Source organism: Vulpes lagopus, chromosome 11 (assembly GCF_018345385.1).
Source record: "Vulpes lagopus strain Blue_001 chromosome 11, ASM1834538v1, whole genome shotgun sequence".
NCBI lineage: Eukaryota > Metazoa > Chordata > Mammalia > Carnivora > Canidae > Vulpes > Vulpes lagopus.
Window position 1 is genome coordinate 27,348,724 of NC_054834.1, and position 15,398 is coordinate 27,364,121.

Genomic DNA, 15,398 nt, shown 5'->3' on the forward strand with positions numbered 1-15,398 from the left:
CCCACCTCCAGACCACAGAGACTCCGGCGGCCTAGAGAAGCCGGCCGCCCGGAAGGGGCGGGGCGTGGCGGGGAGGCTTCCGCTCGGCACAGAGGCAAGATGGCCGCGGCTGGGGGCGGCTCCGCGGCCGGCCCGGGCAGTCGGAGTCCTCTCCGCCTGGTGTCCTTCTGCGTCCTGCTGGCGGGTGAGTCCTCCGCGCGCGAGCTGCGGTGCGTGCGCAGAAGCGCCGGGATGGGCCAGGCCGTGAGCGCCGCCGGCCGGGCCCCGCTCTGGTCCCCGCGCCCTGTGAATCCTCTTTCTCTTTCGTTCCCGCGACAGAAGTTCCCCCCGATTTGCCTCCCCGCCCCGCCCCCCGCCCCCTGCGGCGCGCCGTGTCTCCCCAGGTCCTCCCCGGGCCTCTCCCTGGACGTCCTGGGAGCGTCTCACCTGAGCGCTCCCTCCACCTCCCTGCACCTCCCTTCTGCTCCCTCCTCCGCACCCACCTGTCAGCCAGGACAGGTGTCGCTCCAGCTGCCGCCAGAGCTCGGGGGCCGCTCAAGGTGGACGCGGCCAGGCTCTCTGCGTGCGGATGCGCCCGAAACCCGCGTCCCTGCGTTTTGCCTCCGTTTGTCTCATCAGTAAAGTGGGACGAAGGTGGCCGTGGCTGCTCCTAAGCGCTGAGACCGTGGAATAACGAACGACTCAAGGAGCTGGCAGGAGGCTTGGCTTAGGCGCCTGGATGCCGCAGTGTAGGCCTTGCTGGGTGGGTAGGCCAAGCCCTAAGATGCAAACACGCCTGGATGCGACCGACCGTCACTACCTGCCCCCAAGCTCCCGCTGTCTCCGAAGATTCCCGGAGGAGAAAGATTAGTCGGTCGCCCCACCCCGCAGCCACACACCGGCGACCAAGGGCTGGCACACCGGCTGGTGGATCTGTGGCAGGAGGTTGCTCCCAATTCTGTCCAGATTCCTGCAAACATGCCTCAAAAAGCTTTTTTTTTTTTACGATTTTATTTATTCATCAGAGACACAGAGAGAGAGAGAGAGGCAGAGAAGCAGGCCCCATGCAGGGAGCCCAACGTGGGACTCGATCCGGGAACTCCAGGATCACGCCCTGGGCTGAAGGCGGCTGAGCCACCCGGGCTGCCCCTCAAAAAGCTTTTTATTGTAATCTCCATTCTTGGCCCTGGCACCCTTTTGTTAAGTAGGTAGATACAGACACACGGGATAGGAAGCAGAAGCATGTTGGCCCCTCCGGGACCAGAAGCCAGTACATCCTGAGGTTTCGTGCTTCTCCTTTAGGAAATGAAGCTTGCTTGCTTTTAGCTTTGATATCCGTTGCCCTAAGTGAAATTTGTAATGACTCTCTGGCACCCAGCTGGGTGCATTTATCCGTCCCCCCAAACTGCGTCCAGGACATGAGAAGAGTGGACATTAGTTAGCCCCATTTCAGAAAGTGTGATATACCCAAGCCGTACAGCGAGCAAATGACTTGATAACGGCAATATCTCTCGGTTTTTCCTAACTCTCTTTTTATCTTCCTATCAGGTTTCTGCAGGGGCAATTCCGTGGAGAGGAAGATCTACATCTCCTTAAATAAAACAGCTCCTTGTGTCCGTCTGCTCAATGCCACTCACCAGATTGGCTGCCAGTGTGAGTTGAGGTTGGATTTGTGTTTGTGGCCGTTGGTATTTCTGTGCCCTCGGTATAAAGATCTAGGTTTTTTTTTTTTAATATTTTATTTATTTATTTATTTATTCATGAGAGACACACAGAGAGGCAGAGACACAGGCAGAGGGAGAAGCAGGCTCCATGCAGGGAGCCTGACGTGGGACTCAATCCCAGGACTCCAGGATCACGCCCTGAGCTGAAGGCGGCGCTAAACTGCTGGGCCCCCTGGGCTGCCCAAGATCCGCGTTATTGCTTCAGAGTCTCAGCACACAAATTAGTCCATGTGTGTAGGAGGTGATAGAGAACTGTTGGTCAAGTCAGGCAAGATAATGAGTCAATGCTGCATACTTAAGCTTCTTCTAGAGCATCTCGTTTAACCACCTCAGCCCCGTGGAGTAGATTCTCTTATTAGCCCTGTTTTACAAATCACAAAACTGAAACTGAGAGAAGTTGAGTAACTTTTCCAAGATCATCATGCTATTAAGTGATGAAACTTGAAATTGAGCCTCATGGTCCAAGTTCTAAGCCGGGACTCTTAACCATCCACTAGTTAAGGTAGAAAACTACTGTCTTCTAAGGAAAAGGAAGCCTCGTATATTATGGAGCCCACTGTCACCAGCACTCTGAATAATCTCTTTGGAACCAAAATGGGCTTCGTTAAGGCAGTGGACTCTTTAAAGAGAAGACATTGAGAAAGCCAAACAGTTGCAAGAGGAATTAGTAAAGCATTTAGATTTGTTTTTATGCCTTTATGCCCAAAACAGGGCCCGGTGACAATATGGTCATAAAACTATGCAAGGGGAGAAAGCCTGATTCCTCTGCTGCTTCACCTGCTGTCTTCAGTCTTCAGATATTGTTCTTCTGTGAATAGTTGCTCTGTCAGAATGTAATTGGGCAGTAAGCAGGAAACTTAGAGTCAGGTCTTGGCTGCCTTTTTTTTTTTTTGAGAGGGGGAGAGAGAGAGTCCATAAGTGGGGTGGGGAGCAGCTGAGGGAAAAGGAGAAGCCGACTCCCAACTGAGCAGGGAGCCCAACATAGGGTTCAATCCCAGGGCCTTAAGATCATGACCTGAGCCAAAGGAAGACCCTTAACAGAGTTACCCAGGCACCCCAGATCTTGGCTGCTTCATCATTAAATTGGTTACGTGTGAATTTCAGTTTATACCTGTAAAAAAAGCTAAAATATACATGCACAAAGCTGAAAGTCAAACTACCTTGTATAGACTCTAATTGATGATGCTGCATAAGCAGCATGGTCCCAGGAGTACTATGATTGCCTAAAACCTTCCGGATTGGTAGGAGGACACACACTGGGGAGGATCCATCCTTCCCAGAGCTGTACTCTGTGTTAATTGTGCTGCGTCCTTGTCACAGAACGCTCTAGAGGTAGATTAACTGGCTCCAGACAGTTCCGAATAAAATATCCGGACATCATTCTTAAACTGGATTTGTGGGTGGAGGAGAGCCACGTCCAGTGTGGGGTGAGATCAGACTGCTGGGCTTGCTGGAGCTCCACTCTCCTGCCAAAAGGCTAGGGCCCCCATCCTCCCAGAGGTGTGTGCTAAGATAACCTCTTTGGAATGAGTCATTCTGCTTCATGTTCTTAGAGCAGCTCTGTAGGAAGCAAAGCAGTAGCCTGTAGAAGTAAGCCAAGTGCCAGTACGAGAAACGAGAGGGGTGGGGTTGGACTCTGGCCACTTCCTCATGGAGAGCTTGTCTCCTTTTCAACTTCTTTCTAAGTCTTACTTCACATTTGTCCATCCCAAGCAAGCCACACCCTCTTTAATTAGGATTGCTGGCACAATAAACTTAAGGAAAAAAGATGTAGGTCTGATTTTCTAATTATAATGCTCTGCTTCTCTTGGCTCCTTTTATTTATTTTAAAGATTTTATTTTTAAGTAATCTTTACACCCAATATGGGGCTCCAGCCTCCAACCCAGAGATCAAGAGTCACATGCTCCACCGGCTGAGCCAGTCAGGTGCCCCTTTTGGCCCCTTTTAAAGTGCTCAGAGGAGGCTTTATGTAGATTTCTTTCCTTTCCTTCCTTCCTTTCCTTTTTTAATCTGCCTCCACTATATAAGATGAATAAGGCTTGAGAATGTTTCTCCTCATCAAAGGCCCAGAGAAAGTGAGCAAGCTACTCCAGACTACACAGTCACCAACTGCAATCCAGATTAGAATCTGGGTGTTTCATTCCAGCATCCTGGCTCGTGTTCTCTGTGTGCTCCTTGGGCCTGCAGTGATACACATCGTTTTGCCTGAACAGCTTTTCCTTTTTCAGGGATTCGTGTGGCAAGGACTGTTGCCTTTTATTGAACTGAGAACTGCCATTTCATAGCTAGATCTTTATTTTAGCCAATCCGCATTCTGATATTCCTCTTAAGTTTATTATTATCTCTCGTGAACTTACTAGGTACTTATTCTCTGTAAGACATAGTTGAAGGTTGGGGACTTGCTTCCATGTCTAGATTTTACCAGTTTCCACAAAAGAAACCTACTTGGCTGGAGGTCAGAATGTGGGTAAAGTTTTGTGTCGTGCCAGTTAGAAATAATTCATGGCCTTGACCTAGAACCATAATTCTCATGACTGGCTTCGTATAATAATCATATGGGGGCGCCTGACTGGTGTAGTTGGTTAAGTGTCAGACTCTTGGTTTTGGCTCACATTGTGATCTCAGGGCTGTGAGATTGAGTCCTGTGTCAGGCTCCACGCCCAGCGTGGAATGTGTTGGAGATTCTCTCTCTGCCCCTCCCACTCATGTGTGCTTGCTGGCTCTCTGTCTCTTTAAAATAAATCTTTAAAAAAAAAAAAAAAACTATGTAGCAACTTTGGAAAGTGCACATACCTTGGCTTCAGCTTTAGAGACTTTAATTTAGTAGATCTGAGATGAAGCCCAAGTACCTGTTTTTTTAAAACTCCGAAGTGTTCCACAACCAGAGTCAAGAATTACTGCTCTAAGACAATATGCAAATAACACATCCAATTTTCCCTGGGTTTAAGGCTCATGGGGAGACCGTAGAATGTCTACGTGAATCACTAGGGACTTGACAGGCATTCAGGACTGTGAACCACCCATCCTCTACTGCAGTGCTTCCCGATCTTTGTCATTCTTGAGACACATAGAAAATGTTATTTGTTTTTTGTTTTTGTTTTTGTTTTTGTTTTTTTATGATAGAGAGAGAGAGAGAGAGAGAGGCAGAGACATAGGCAGAGGGAGAAGCAGGCTCCATGCACCAGGAGCCCGACGTGGGATTCGATCCCGGGTCTCCAGGATCACGCCCTGGGCCAAAGGCAGGCGCTAAACCGCTGCGCCACCCAGGGATCCCAGAAAATGTTATTTGTGTGGTATCCTGGCATATATGGAAATGGATGATACTTGTAGGGCATCCTGGGGTAATGGATGAGTCTGCTGGGGGTGACCAGTCTAGGGCCTTTGGAAAACCTAGGTCCCCAGAAATTAGGGGGAGGTCAGTATCATCTCATTGCTAATCTAGCAAAGCCCATCAGTTGGGAAGCCGTCTTCTAGAGACCTCAAAGTTCTTCATTAACCTTACCTAAAACTGGATAAAAGCAAGTAAAGTCATTCCCAAATAGGGCAAAGGAATGGAGACCCAGGGGGCATCTGGATGGCTCAGTCGCTTCAGCATCTACCTTCAGCTCAGGTCATGATGCCAGAGGCCTGGAATTGAGCCCCACGTCATGCTCCCTGCTCAGTGGGGAGCCTGCTTCTCCCTCTGCCCCTCCCCTGCTTGTGTTCACTCTCTGTCTCTGTCAAATAAATAAATTAAATCTTTGAAAAAAAAATGAAGAAGCCAAAGGAGTCTACACATGTGTTCTCACAAAGAAGATTCGTGCTAGAACTTTGAACTAGATTTAGGAATCTAGAACCTGCCATTTCCTAGAGAAAATACAGGTTTGAAAACTTTCGTGTCTGCTTTCTAGAAATTTCTATGTATGGCCAAATGAGGTTGAAGGAAGAGGGCAAGAAAATGATTGTACAACCTTTCTGAGATTTAGTGAATGAAACCTCTAATGAGTAGACTTCTTGGGCTCTCTGGTGGCCCTCAGACAGAGCCGGGTGACTCAGCCTTCAGTTCAAGTCTAAGGCTGGCGATGGCGGCATTCACCCAACGTCCCGTGCCACGTTTGGGGGATAAACGATCTGCAGAATCAGTGAAGCAAAGTCAAAATCGTCAGCTGTGAGAGCTTTAATGTGACCCGTATCCTGGCAGCTTCCGTCAGCGGGGACACGGGGGTCATCCACGTCGTGGAGAAGGAAGAGGACCTGCAGTGGGTGCTGACCGATGGCCCCAACCCTCCGTACGTGGTTCTGCTGGAGGGCGCGCTCTTCACCAGGTAGGGGCTATGTGTGCCTGCTGGGAAACCATGGCCAAAGAGGGGAAGATTTGAGGGATTGTCCTCACCCCTGTGAATGGAAACATCCTTTGGCTGCCCAGCTCTGGTCGGGGCAGGGGTGGGAGTGAGTCGCAGAAGAAAATATGCACTTGCAAAGGAATCATCTTGGTGACCTTATAAATAGAGCTCCAGGGAGGAAGGAGGGGTCCATAGGGTCCCTCAGAGATTAAACCCTGAGCTCAGGTTGCATCATAGTTCTCACTTAGGAGTTAGAGGCGGGAAAAAAAAAAAAGGAGTTAGAGGCGGAGAACGCAAGAAATGAGTCAAAGGTTGTGGGGGGTTTAGTTTGTTTTTTTTATGTGTATAGTTGACACACAGTGTTACGTTAGTTTTAGGCAGACAAGGAGTCAACAGGTTGGATTCCATTAGTTCCCCATTTGTTTCCATCCTTGGGGGCAAGATATTGGGCCCCTGATAACCTGTCCATCTTTCTTCATGGTGTTGCCTCTCTATTCCAGGAATCTGATGGAGAAGCTGAAGGGGAGAACCAGCCGAATTGCCGGCCTGGCAGTGTCTGTGGCCAAGCCCAGTCCCACAGCAGGCTTCTCTCCCAGTGTGCAGTGTCCTAATGATGGGTTTGGTAAGAGCCCCAAAGGATCAGGGGACCTCCTGTCACCCAGAGCTCGCTGTTGCTTCGGCCTCATGTCTTTGGAGGAGTTGAGGGCATGCGTCTGTCCGTGTGCGGTGGGGGCCACTGATTCCCATATAGAAGATAGTATTTCTCTGTGCCATTCATCCCCTCACTCTGGCACTTCCCCTTCTTTCACTTCCCTTCTATCCTCCTTTTCTGTCACATACCCAGATCCCTAATCACCCAGCCTCGGGCTCCCTGATAGCTTTGTCTGATTTACTATAAGTGGTGACAGGTTGATGCTTCCGTGAGTCACCTTTTCCTCCAAAACTCTTGGTTAACCCTGGTATCCTACTTAGCCTTTCTCCCTCACTCAGTCCCTAAGTGCTTAGTGTCCCAACAGCCTGTCCCCCGTCCACCCCTTCAGGCGTTTACTCCAACTCCTATGGACCAGAATTTGCTCACTGCAGAGAAATCCAGTGGAACCCCTTGGGCGATGGCTTGGCTTATGAAGACTTCAGTTTCCCCATTTTCCTTCTTGAAGATGAGAATGAAACCAAGGTCATCAAGCAGGTAATGACTGCCAGCTCGTAGCAATTCCAGTTGCACAGAGAAGTTTTGTAGGCTCTTCGCTTGTTGGGAGGGACCGCATCTACCAGCATGCCCTCTGAAAGCTGCTGCAAGAAGAGCCACCACATTTATTTTTCTCACGTTTTCTTTCCCATTTCTGTCCTTCCTGCTCTTATGGTGTTGATGACTCGCAGGTTGGAAGAAAATGTAAACGGTGTTTGATGTGAAATAGGTGTAGAGCCCTAGTTAGGAGCTGTGAACATGATAAAAAGACTAGGAATTGAGAGATTCAGTTCAGACACTTCTGACATGCTTTTTAGTTGCAGTAGTCTCTGATCCTTGTTTAGCTTCTTGGTATTTACATGCATATCAGTTAAGAGGTTTGTTCCACAGTTACACTGCTCTTTACATCAGATCACAGTAGGAACCTGGGCTGGGCCGTTCGGGATAGGGTTGTGTCATCTGTCCCAACGAAGTCATGGAGTCTGGGCCCCTTCATGCCTCTTGGTGAGGTTTGCTCTGGGGCCTCATATACCCTGGTTTTGTCCCAAGACGATGGAAGCTCAGGGACAAATGTGAGGGTGGCATCGGGAAGATGGAGCCAGGCCCTCCTTCTAGGAAGTGTGGGCGGGATTCCACGCAAGCTGCCTCAGTGGGCTCCATCTCCCTTCTAGTGCTACCACGATCACAACCTGAGTCCAAATGGCTCCGCGCCCACCTTCCCGCTGTGCGCCATGCAGCTCTTCTCCCACATGCATGCCGTCATCAGCACTGTCACCTGCATGCGGCGCAGCTCCATCCAGAGCACCTTCAGCATCAACCCAGGTGGGATGGATCCGAGGCAGGGCAGGTGTCCTGGGGGAGCAGGGAATGTCAGAGGGACAACCTCAGGGAAGGAGAGAGCATGGGCAGTGAGCATGCAGTGGGAGAAGCAGAGATGAGTCTAAATAGTAGAGGAGATGGTCCACGGGGCCTCGGGCAGCAGTGTCTTCCAGGCCCCATGTGTGCTGCGGTCTCCCTTACTTCTGTTGTCTCCCTGTGTCCTGCTCAGAAATCGTCTGTGACCCCCTGTCCGACTACAACGTATGGAGCCTGCTTAAGCCTATAAATATATCTGGGGCATTGGAGCCTGACGACAGGGTTGTGGTTGCTGCCACCCGGGTGAGCATTGGCCGCAGGTCAGGGTGGACAGGACAGAGCTGGCGGACAGTGGGCAGCAGGCCTCTTGTAGGCACGCCAGCTCCCAGAGTTCCGCAGTCGGGGGGGCTCCCATGGAGAGGAGCCAGGGGACCTCCCGTGGAGAGGGGTCTGGGCTCATCCCAGGGTATGCACATGCTCCTGGCTGGACGGGGCTCGGGGGCTGGGGGGGGGGCGCCTCCCGTGGAGAGGGGCCTGGGCTCATCCCAGGGTACGCTCGTTCTGGCTGGACGGGGCTGGGGGCCTGGAGGGCCTTGTCCTAATTGCCATTATCACAGCCTTTCTCCCCTGCCTTTTCTGCTGTGCCCAGCTGGACAGCCGTTCGTTTTTCTGGAATGTGGCCCCAGGGGCAGAGAGTGCCGTTGCCTCCTTCGTCACCCAGCTGGCTGCCGCTGAAGCTTTGCAGAAGGCCCCTGACGTGGCCACCCTTCCCCGCAACGTCATGTTCGTCTTCTTCCAAGGGGTATGGGCTCTTTGGCTGGGGGGTGGGGGAAGGGGGGACCACGGGCAGGGTCATTGTAGGCGTGGCTATTGTTTGAGGAAGATCTGGGCATTTGACCTTGGCAGAGAGCTCCTGGGTATGTCTCCATCTGTTTCCCAAGCCGAGTCCATATTTTAGGAAGCCTTTGCACCCTGACCTGCAATCGTGCCACAACACTCCCCTCACTCCCTTCCTGGTGATCTTTTGGAGGCAGCCATTTACTTTTATTCTCTGGCCCCTTTTACTGCTGTTCCCACCCAAGGGCCCTGAGGCTCCTGCCTCTCCCCACTGCCACCACAGCCTGGCCCTGGAATCAGGGAACAGCAGCCGTGGCTGAGTCGGCGGAGGGGAGGGTGAGGCTAGGAGCAGACACATGACAGCTGATGTTCGCCTCAGGCCTGTGACAAAGCTGCCCTCCTCCTTTCTAGGCTCGAGAAGTCCTGTGATACACACGTGTGAGGGAGAGTCACAGCTGGGAGGCAGGGTAGGGAGGAGGGTGAAGTCACGTGACTGCCTGAGCCGACATGAGGCTGTCGCCTTTGCGCCTGGAGCCTGGGTGATCTGGCCTCCGGGACGGAGCCTGCCCTGACCCTTGGGCATCTCTGCTCCCTTTCCCACCCATCTTTACTCTCAGGAAACGTTTGACTACATTGGCAGCTCAAGAATGGTCTACGACATGGAGAAGGGCAAGTTCCCTGTGCAGTTAGAGAACATTGACTCATTCGTGGAGCTGGGACAGGTGTGCAGCGGGTGTCCATCTCCCCCTTCCCTCCTCCTCCACGTCCCCGCTGCTGGGGCCACACCTCTCTGCTTGACCTTTCTCTGCCCTCACTCCTCTCTTCCGGGTGTGGGCCACGGTGGACGCAGGTGATGACTCTTGCTTGCTTCCTCATCTTCCCCCAGGTGGCTTTGAGAAAGTCACTAGAGCTTTGGATGCACACAGACCCCATGTCTCAGAAAAACGAGTCTGTACAGAATCAGGTAATCTGAGCATGCTTCCTCACTTCCTGTTTCAACAACTCAGAATACGGGCACCCCTTGCCCAGGCCCTGTCCCCCCACACCCCTCAGCCCCCAGGGCCTGTGAAGCAGGACCTCGGGTTAGGCAGCCACTGAAGGATGAACAGCGTGGCTGTCACAGCTCCTGGGGAGAAACTGGAGCTCAGCCCGTGTGTCTGCATCCCTGAGACAGGCAGTTCTGCCTCAGTACCCTAGCAGAGGACGGGGGGTGACTAGCTCCTTTCTCCCTGCGGCCCCACGGGTCCAGTTGTCCAGGCTGCCTAGCCCGTGTCCTGGCTGTGTTAGACTCTGCACCCGGATTGTTCTCCACATCTTCACTACATTCCTCTCAGGGTCTTGCTTTAGGCCTGTTTTTCTCCCGAAGTGGTCTTCCTGCCATTCCAGTGTCCACATCCACTCTGCTCTGGGCTCCCCTCTGGCATTCAGTGTAGTTTTGTGTTATCAACGTGCTCTTCCAATTCTGCACAAGTAGGAAGTTGAGCATCTGTGAGGATGAGACTGTGAGCTGCCGGACACTCAGCCTCGACCCCAAAGGCTTGAGGAATGGGGGTGCAGGAGGGCTGTGGGCAGCTCCCCAAGCTGGGGACTCGAGGTAGGGGGCAGGGTGGGCCTCGAAGAGACCCCCTCCAGCCTCTCTGTGCTAATCCCTCCCCACCAGGTGGAGGCCCTCCTGAGCACCCTGGAGAGAAGTGGTGCTGGCCTCCCTGCCGTGGAGCTCCGGAGGCTGAACCAGTCCCAGCCCCTCCCACCGTCCTCCCTTCAGCGCTTCCTTCGGGCCCGGAACATCTCCGGCGTCGTTCTTGCAGACCACTCCACGGTCTTCCATAACCGGTAAGTCACCCAGGCTGCATTCTTGTCGTTCTGGGAGAGAATAGACTCTATTCTGAGGTCTGGGGTCCGTAGAGGGGAAGAGTTCTGTGTCGAGAAAGATCACCACGCTCCCCTCTCCAAATGCTGGATCAGTTATGTTCTTGGTCAGTGGCCCGCTCACATGCAGGCAGGTCGCTGTCATCTGAGAGAACAGGCTCCCCGCCCAGCCTTCCCTGGCACAGAGCATCCTTGCTTGGCTGGCCTCCCCAGCTCTCCCGAGGCCTGGGTCCCCGGGGCCTCCAGCAGAGGGCAGCATCCCCAACAGGAGTGCCCGTGGCTGGAGGACAGGCTGCTGCTGGTCTGGGGCCGCCTGGAGCGCTGCGCTGCCGGCAGAGTTTTCGTACTCTGCTCCATAGCATGTTCTTGTTGTTGGGGTACAAGTGTCCCCTACAGATGAAGACACTCCAGAGAAAAGGGGGGAGGCCCAGTGGGTGCCTCTCCTGGTTTTGGGCACCCCAAACTGCTGCTAACCTAAGCCTGGAGCTAACAGGGGACTTCTCACTAGGGCTAGACTGCTAGGCCCCCAGCTTCCCTTCCTTCTGCCAGGAGTCAGATGGGTTTCTGAGTAAAAATGCGAAAGTTCTGGTTCTCTGATCCCAGCCTAGCAGCAGCCTAATTCCCATCCGCTTAGGGCAGGGACGCTGCAGTACCCGAGGCCAGCCCTCTCCTCCCTGCCTGACCTCTGCAGCACTTTGGGGGGCGAGATAGTCCTCATTTGCAGACATCAAGCCTGGTTCTGTGCAGGCCGGCAAGGACTGGTGCTGAAGGCTGGGAGCGCTCCTCCTGGCTTCCTTTCTGAGACCTGCCTCCGCAGGGCTCCCCAAGGAGCATAGCGTGGCTGACCCAGCGCGATGTTGTGCATCTGGGATCAGACCTCTCATCTCCCTTTGCGCCCCCCTCAGCGTTAATGTTCATTGAAACCGTCAGGAGCTCAGGTGATGGGGGCGTGCCCCCGAAAGTCCTCTCTGCCATCCTGCGGTCTCCAGCCCAAACAGTGCGGAAGCGTGTCTTCTGGTTGGAGATCTCCCAGGCAGGGAGACGCCCGCAGGGATCTATGCGCCTTCCCACCTTGTCTGTCAGGAAGGTCCTTGTGTTTCCCCCTCTTCTCCCATCTCCGGTCCCCACGCCGTCTTTAGTACGGGAGCCTCATCGTCTCTTCCTTCCCCCTGGCGGTTGAAGAGACAAGCAGGCTCCGGCAGGAAGGGTCTGTGGGGGAGGCTGGGCGGGCCGCCCGAGTGTGACCGACGCTCACGCCGACGTTCACGGTGGCTCTCCCGGCAGCTATTACCAGAGCATTTATGACACTGCGGAGAGCATTAACGTGAGCTACCCGGAGTCGCAGAGCCCTGAGGAGGACCTGAACTTTGTGACGGACACTGCCAAGGTAGCCCCTGGGCTGGGGGGGCCGCAGAGAACACGGCCACACCGAGGTGAGAAGAGGTGGCCATTCAGCTCCCGCTCACCCGCCGCAGGCCCTGGCAGATGTGGCCACGGTGGTGGGACGTGCCCTGTACCAGCTTGCGGGAGGAACCAACTTCAGCGACACCATTCAGGCCGACCCCCGCACGGTAAGAGCGTGGACCCTGCCTCCCCTCCGGCTCCTCCCTTGTCCGCTGCTCCATCCTTTCTGTCACTTGCCTCTTCTCCCAAACCTGAGAGCCCAGTGCAGATCCCCAATGCCCTAGGACCCCTGGCTGGGCCTCATCTGCACCCTGGTGAGCCGGCCTTGCTTCCCCAGCTCCCAGCCCCCAGCAAGGTCTCCATGGAGAACTCTCCCTGGGCCCCGGGGCACAAGGCTGTCTCTTCTCACTCCCGATCCTAGGTCACCCGCCTGCTCTACGGCTTCCTGGTCAGAGCCAACAACTCCTGGTTCCAGTCCATCCTCAGGCAGGACCTGCGGTCCTACTTGGGTAAGCACCTGCTGCAGGAATGACCCCTCAGCCAAGGAAGGGATTTTGTTTTCCCTTGTCTCCTTTTCTTCTCCCATCTTCTTTTCTTTCTCCTGATCCGTGTGGGATCCGTTTTCCTGATCTTCTCTGTGGCTCCTGCCCACCGTGGGCTCTTCTTCTGTCTCCCGCCCGCATCCACCTTCCACCCCCCAACCCTCCCTTCCCTGCGGTCTCCGCTCAGGGGACGGGCCTCTGCAGCACTACATCGCCGTCTCCAGCCCCACCAACACCACTTACGTGGTCCAGTACGCCTTGGCAAATCTGACTGGCCAGGTGGTCGACCTCACCCGAGAGCAGTGCCAGGATCCAAGTAAAGTCCCCAATGAAAACAAGGACGTGAGTGGTAGTGGATGTGGGAGGTCCCCCCAGGGCCCCTTTCCCCCAGGGAGGTCCGAGAACATCCTAGGCCCAGAGGGCCCCAGGGAGTTGGAATGGAGAGGTGGAGGGATGCAGCCCCTTGGACTGGCATGCTGGGGAGGCTGCAGCCTGGGTGGAGGCCCCCCGTGCCTGGGGTGAGGGAGGATCGCCTCGGCCCCCACCATGGCCTGCGTTTCCGTGTAGCTGTATGAGTACGCATGGGTCCAGGGCCCCCTGAATTCCAACGAGACGGACCGGCTGCCCCACTGCGTGCGTTCCACGGCGCGCTTGGCCAGGGCCCTGTCCCCTGCCTTTGAACTGAGGCAGTGGGGCTCCACCGAGTACTCCACGTGGACCGAGAGCCGCTGGAAAGACATCCGGGCCCGCATATTTCTGATCGCCAGCAGAGAGCTGGAGGTGAGCCGCAAGGGCCCTGGAGATCCGAGGTCGCCTTACCCTGTCCTCTGCTGCCTCTTGCCTCACACCCCCTCCCTTGTCCCATTTGCCCCACATTGCCACAGAAACCTCCCGCAGCTCTGTCCCCCATCAGCCCGCATGCCTCGTTAGGAAGCCCGTTTCACAGAGTTCGGGTGTGCATGCATGCCTGAGACAGGCTCCCCAGAGACCCCAGGAGGTGCGCCTCACCCCGGGCCCCCCACGGCTCCACTCCCAGCCAGCATTCCCACCTGCTGGCGCTGGGATATGTGGGATCCCACAGCTACGGAGTCCGTGTCAGGGGAAGTCAGTGATGTAACAGCCTCCAGAGAGTCAAAGCCGTGGGTCCTGACTTCAAGATGCTTAAAATCTAAGACAAGGTGAAAGGAAGAACAGGGATCCCTTCTCTCTCCAAATGGAGAGACTCAGGCTCCCCTTTGGGAAGATGTTACTTATGATTGCTCAGGACTCAGCGCTTGGAGCCAGCTCCAGAATTTGATGAAAGTGGGTCGAGTTCTGAGAGCACCTTTGTCCTTCCCTGCCCCCCGCAGTTCATCACCCTGATGGTGGGCTTCGGCATCCTCGTCTTCTCTCTCGTCGTCACCTACTGCATCAACGCCAAGGCTGACGTCCTTTTCATTGCCCCCCGGGAGCCAGGAGCTGTGTCTTACTGAAGAGGAACCCAGTTTTTCCTGCCAGCTCCCCCATTGAGGTCCTGGATCACTTGTCCCATGGGGACATAGCCACTAGTTTGTCACCAGAGCCTCCGTGGGCCTGCTCAGCCTGCAGTTGATGTAAAGAAGAGGAATTGCCCAAAAGAGATGGGGAGGGAGAAACAAGTCACCTGTCCTCTCCGGCTCCCCCTTCCCGGTTCCCCTGGGTCCCACCCCCACCAGGATCTGGGATGGCAGAGAGAAGCTTCTTGCTCCTGTTGGACTGCTAGCTGCACACCCTGACGACCTCCTTACGGCCCCTCCTCTGCCCTTTCCATCCTGCCCAGGACTGCCCCCTGCTCCCCACCCTACCCTGTGCCCAAGCATTTCCTATTTCCTGACCGGGAAGGACAGGAAGGCCAAATGCCTGGAACAGACTCCAAGGAAGCCCTGAGGAGCAGGCCCGGCCATCTGGGCCACGCCCGCTGCCTCCCTCCTGCTCTCCTGTCCGCTGATCCCTAGATGGCACAGATCCCTAGATGGCACAGCCAGGGGGGGGGAGCGCTGCTGGGTGGGTGTCCCACCGCCGGCCCACAGTGCTGAGTTGTAATTTTATTAAGCTGTAATATCTATTTTTGTTTTGTGTGTGTGTGTGTGCGCGTGTGTATGTGTGTAAATATATAAATAACAAGTTTCATTAAAACAGACTGTCCCACGTAACCCGGACGCATTACTGTTCCGTAGGCTGCTGGGTGCCCCGGACTGCAGGCCCTCTCTGGGTCCCCAGGGGCCCAGGGGGTGAGGCTCTGTCAGGAGCGGTGCACGTCCTGGAAGCAGGGCTCCTGGGAGCCCCTGGTGTCCCTCCTGTGAGAGCCACCAGGTGTTTGACAGGCACCCCTGTTCTGTGTGAGACGCGGGGCTGGGGGACGGAAATGGAGGGAACCAGCCCGACCCTGAGTGGCTCATGGTTGGGGTGAGGGGGGGAAACAGGTGCGATCCTGTGTGATGGCGTGCGATTTACCCGAGCGCAGAAGGATTCGGGGCACATGGCATTCGAGTGGCGGCCTGGAGTTCAGCCGTGGAAGCACAAAGCCTTGAGGGCACGGCCTCATTTGGTGGGAAGGACAGCTTTTCGGGGTGCAGCAGGAGTGAGGCCGGGCCAGGGGGGCCGGGGGGCGAGTGGAGGCATTGGGCCTGCTGCTGCAGGCCCAAGCCAGCGAGGCTGCGA

The 15,398-nt window shown here is 54.9% G+C and overlaps 1 protein-coding gene across 1 annotated transcript; it reads left to right on the plus strand.

Moving 5' to 3' along the window:
• Window positions 1-41: 41 nt before the first annotated feature.
• Window positions 42-14,890, plus strand: NCSTN (nicastrin). The gene is made up of 17 exons (XM_041774031.1): window positions 42-184; window positions 1,528-1,632; window positions 5,885-6,008; window positions 6,527-6,648; window positions 7,067-7,212; window positions 7,884-8,034; window positions 8,261-8,370; window positions 8,717-8,869; window positions 9,522-9,626; window positions 9,791-9,868; window positions 10,565-10,737; window positions 12,058-12,160; window positions 12,249-12,344; window positions 12,599-12,686; window positions 12,907-13,061; window positions 13,287-13,499; window positions 14,069-14,890. The coding sequence occupies exons 1-17, from the start codon at window positions 100-102 to the stop codon at window positions 14,189-14,191; spliced, it is 2,130 nt and encodes a 709-aa protein (XP_041629965.1). The 5' UTR covers window positions 42-99; the 3' UTR covers window positions 14,192-14,890.
• The last annotated feature ends 508 nt before the right edge of the window (window positions 14,891-15,398 follow it).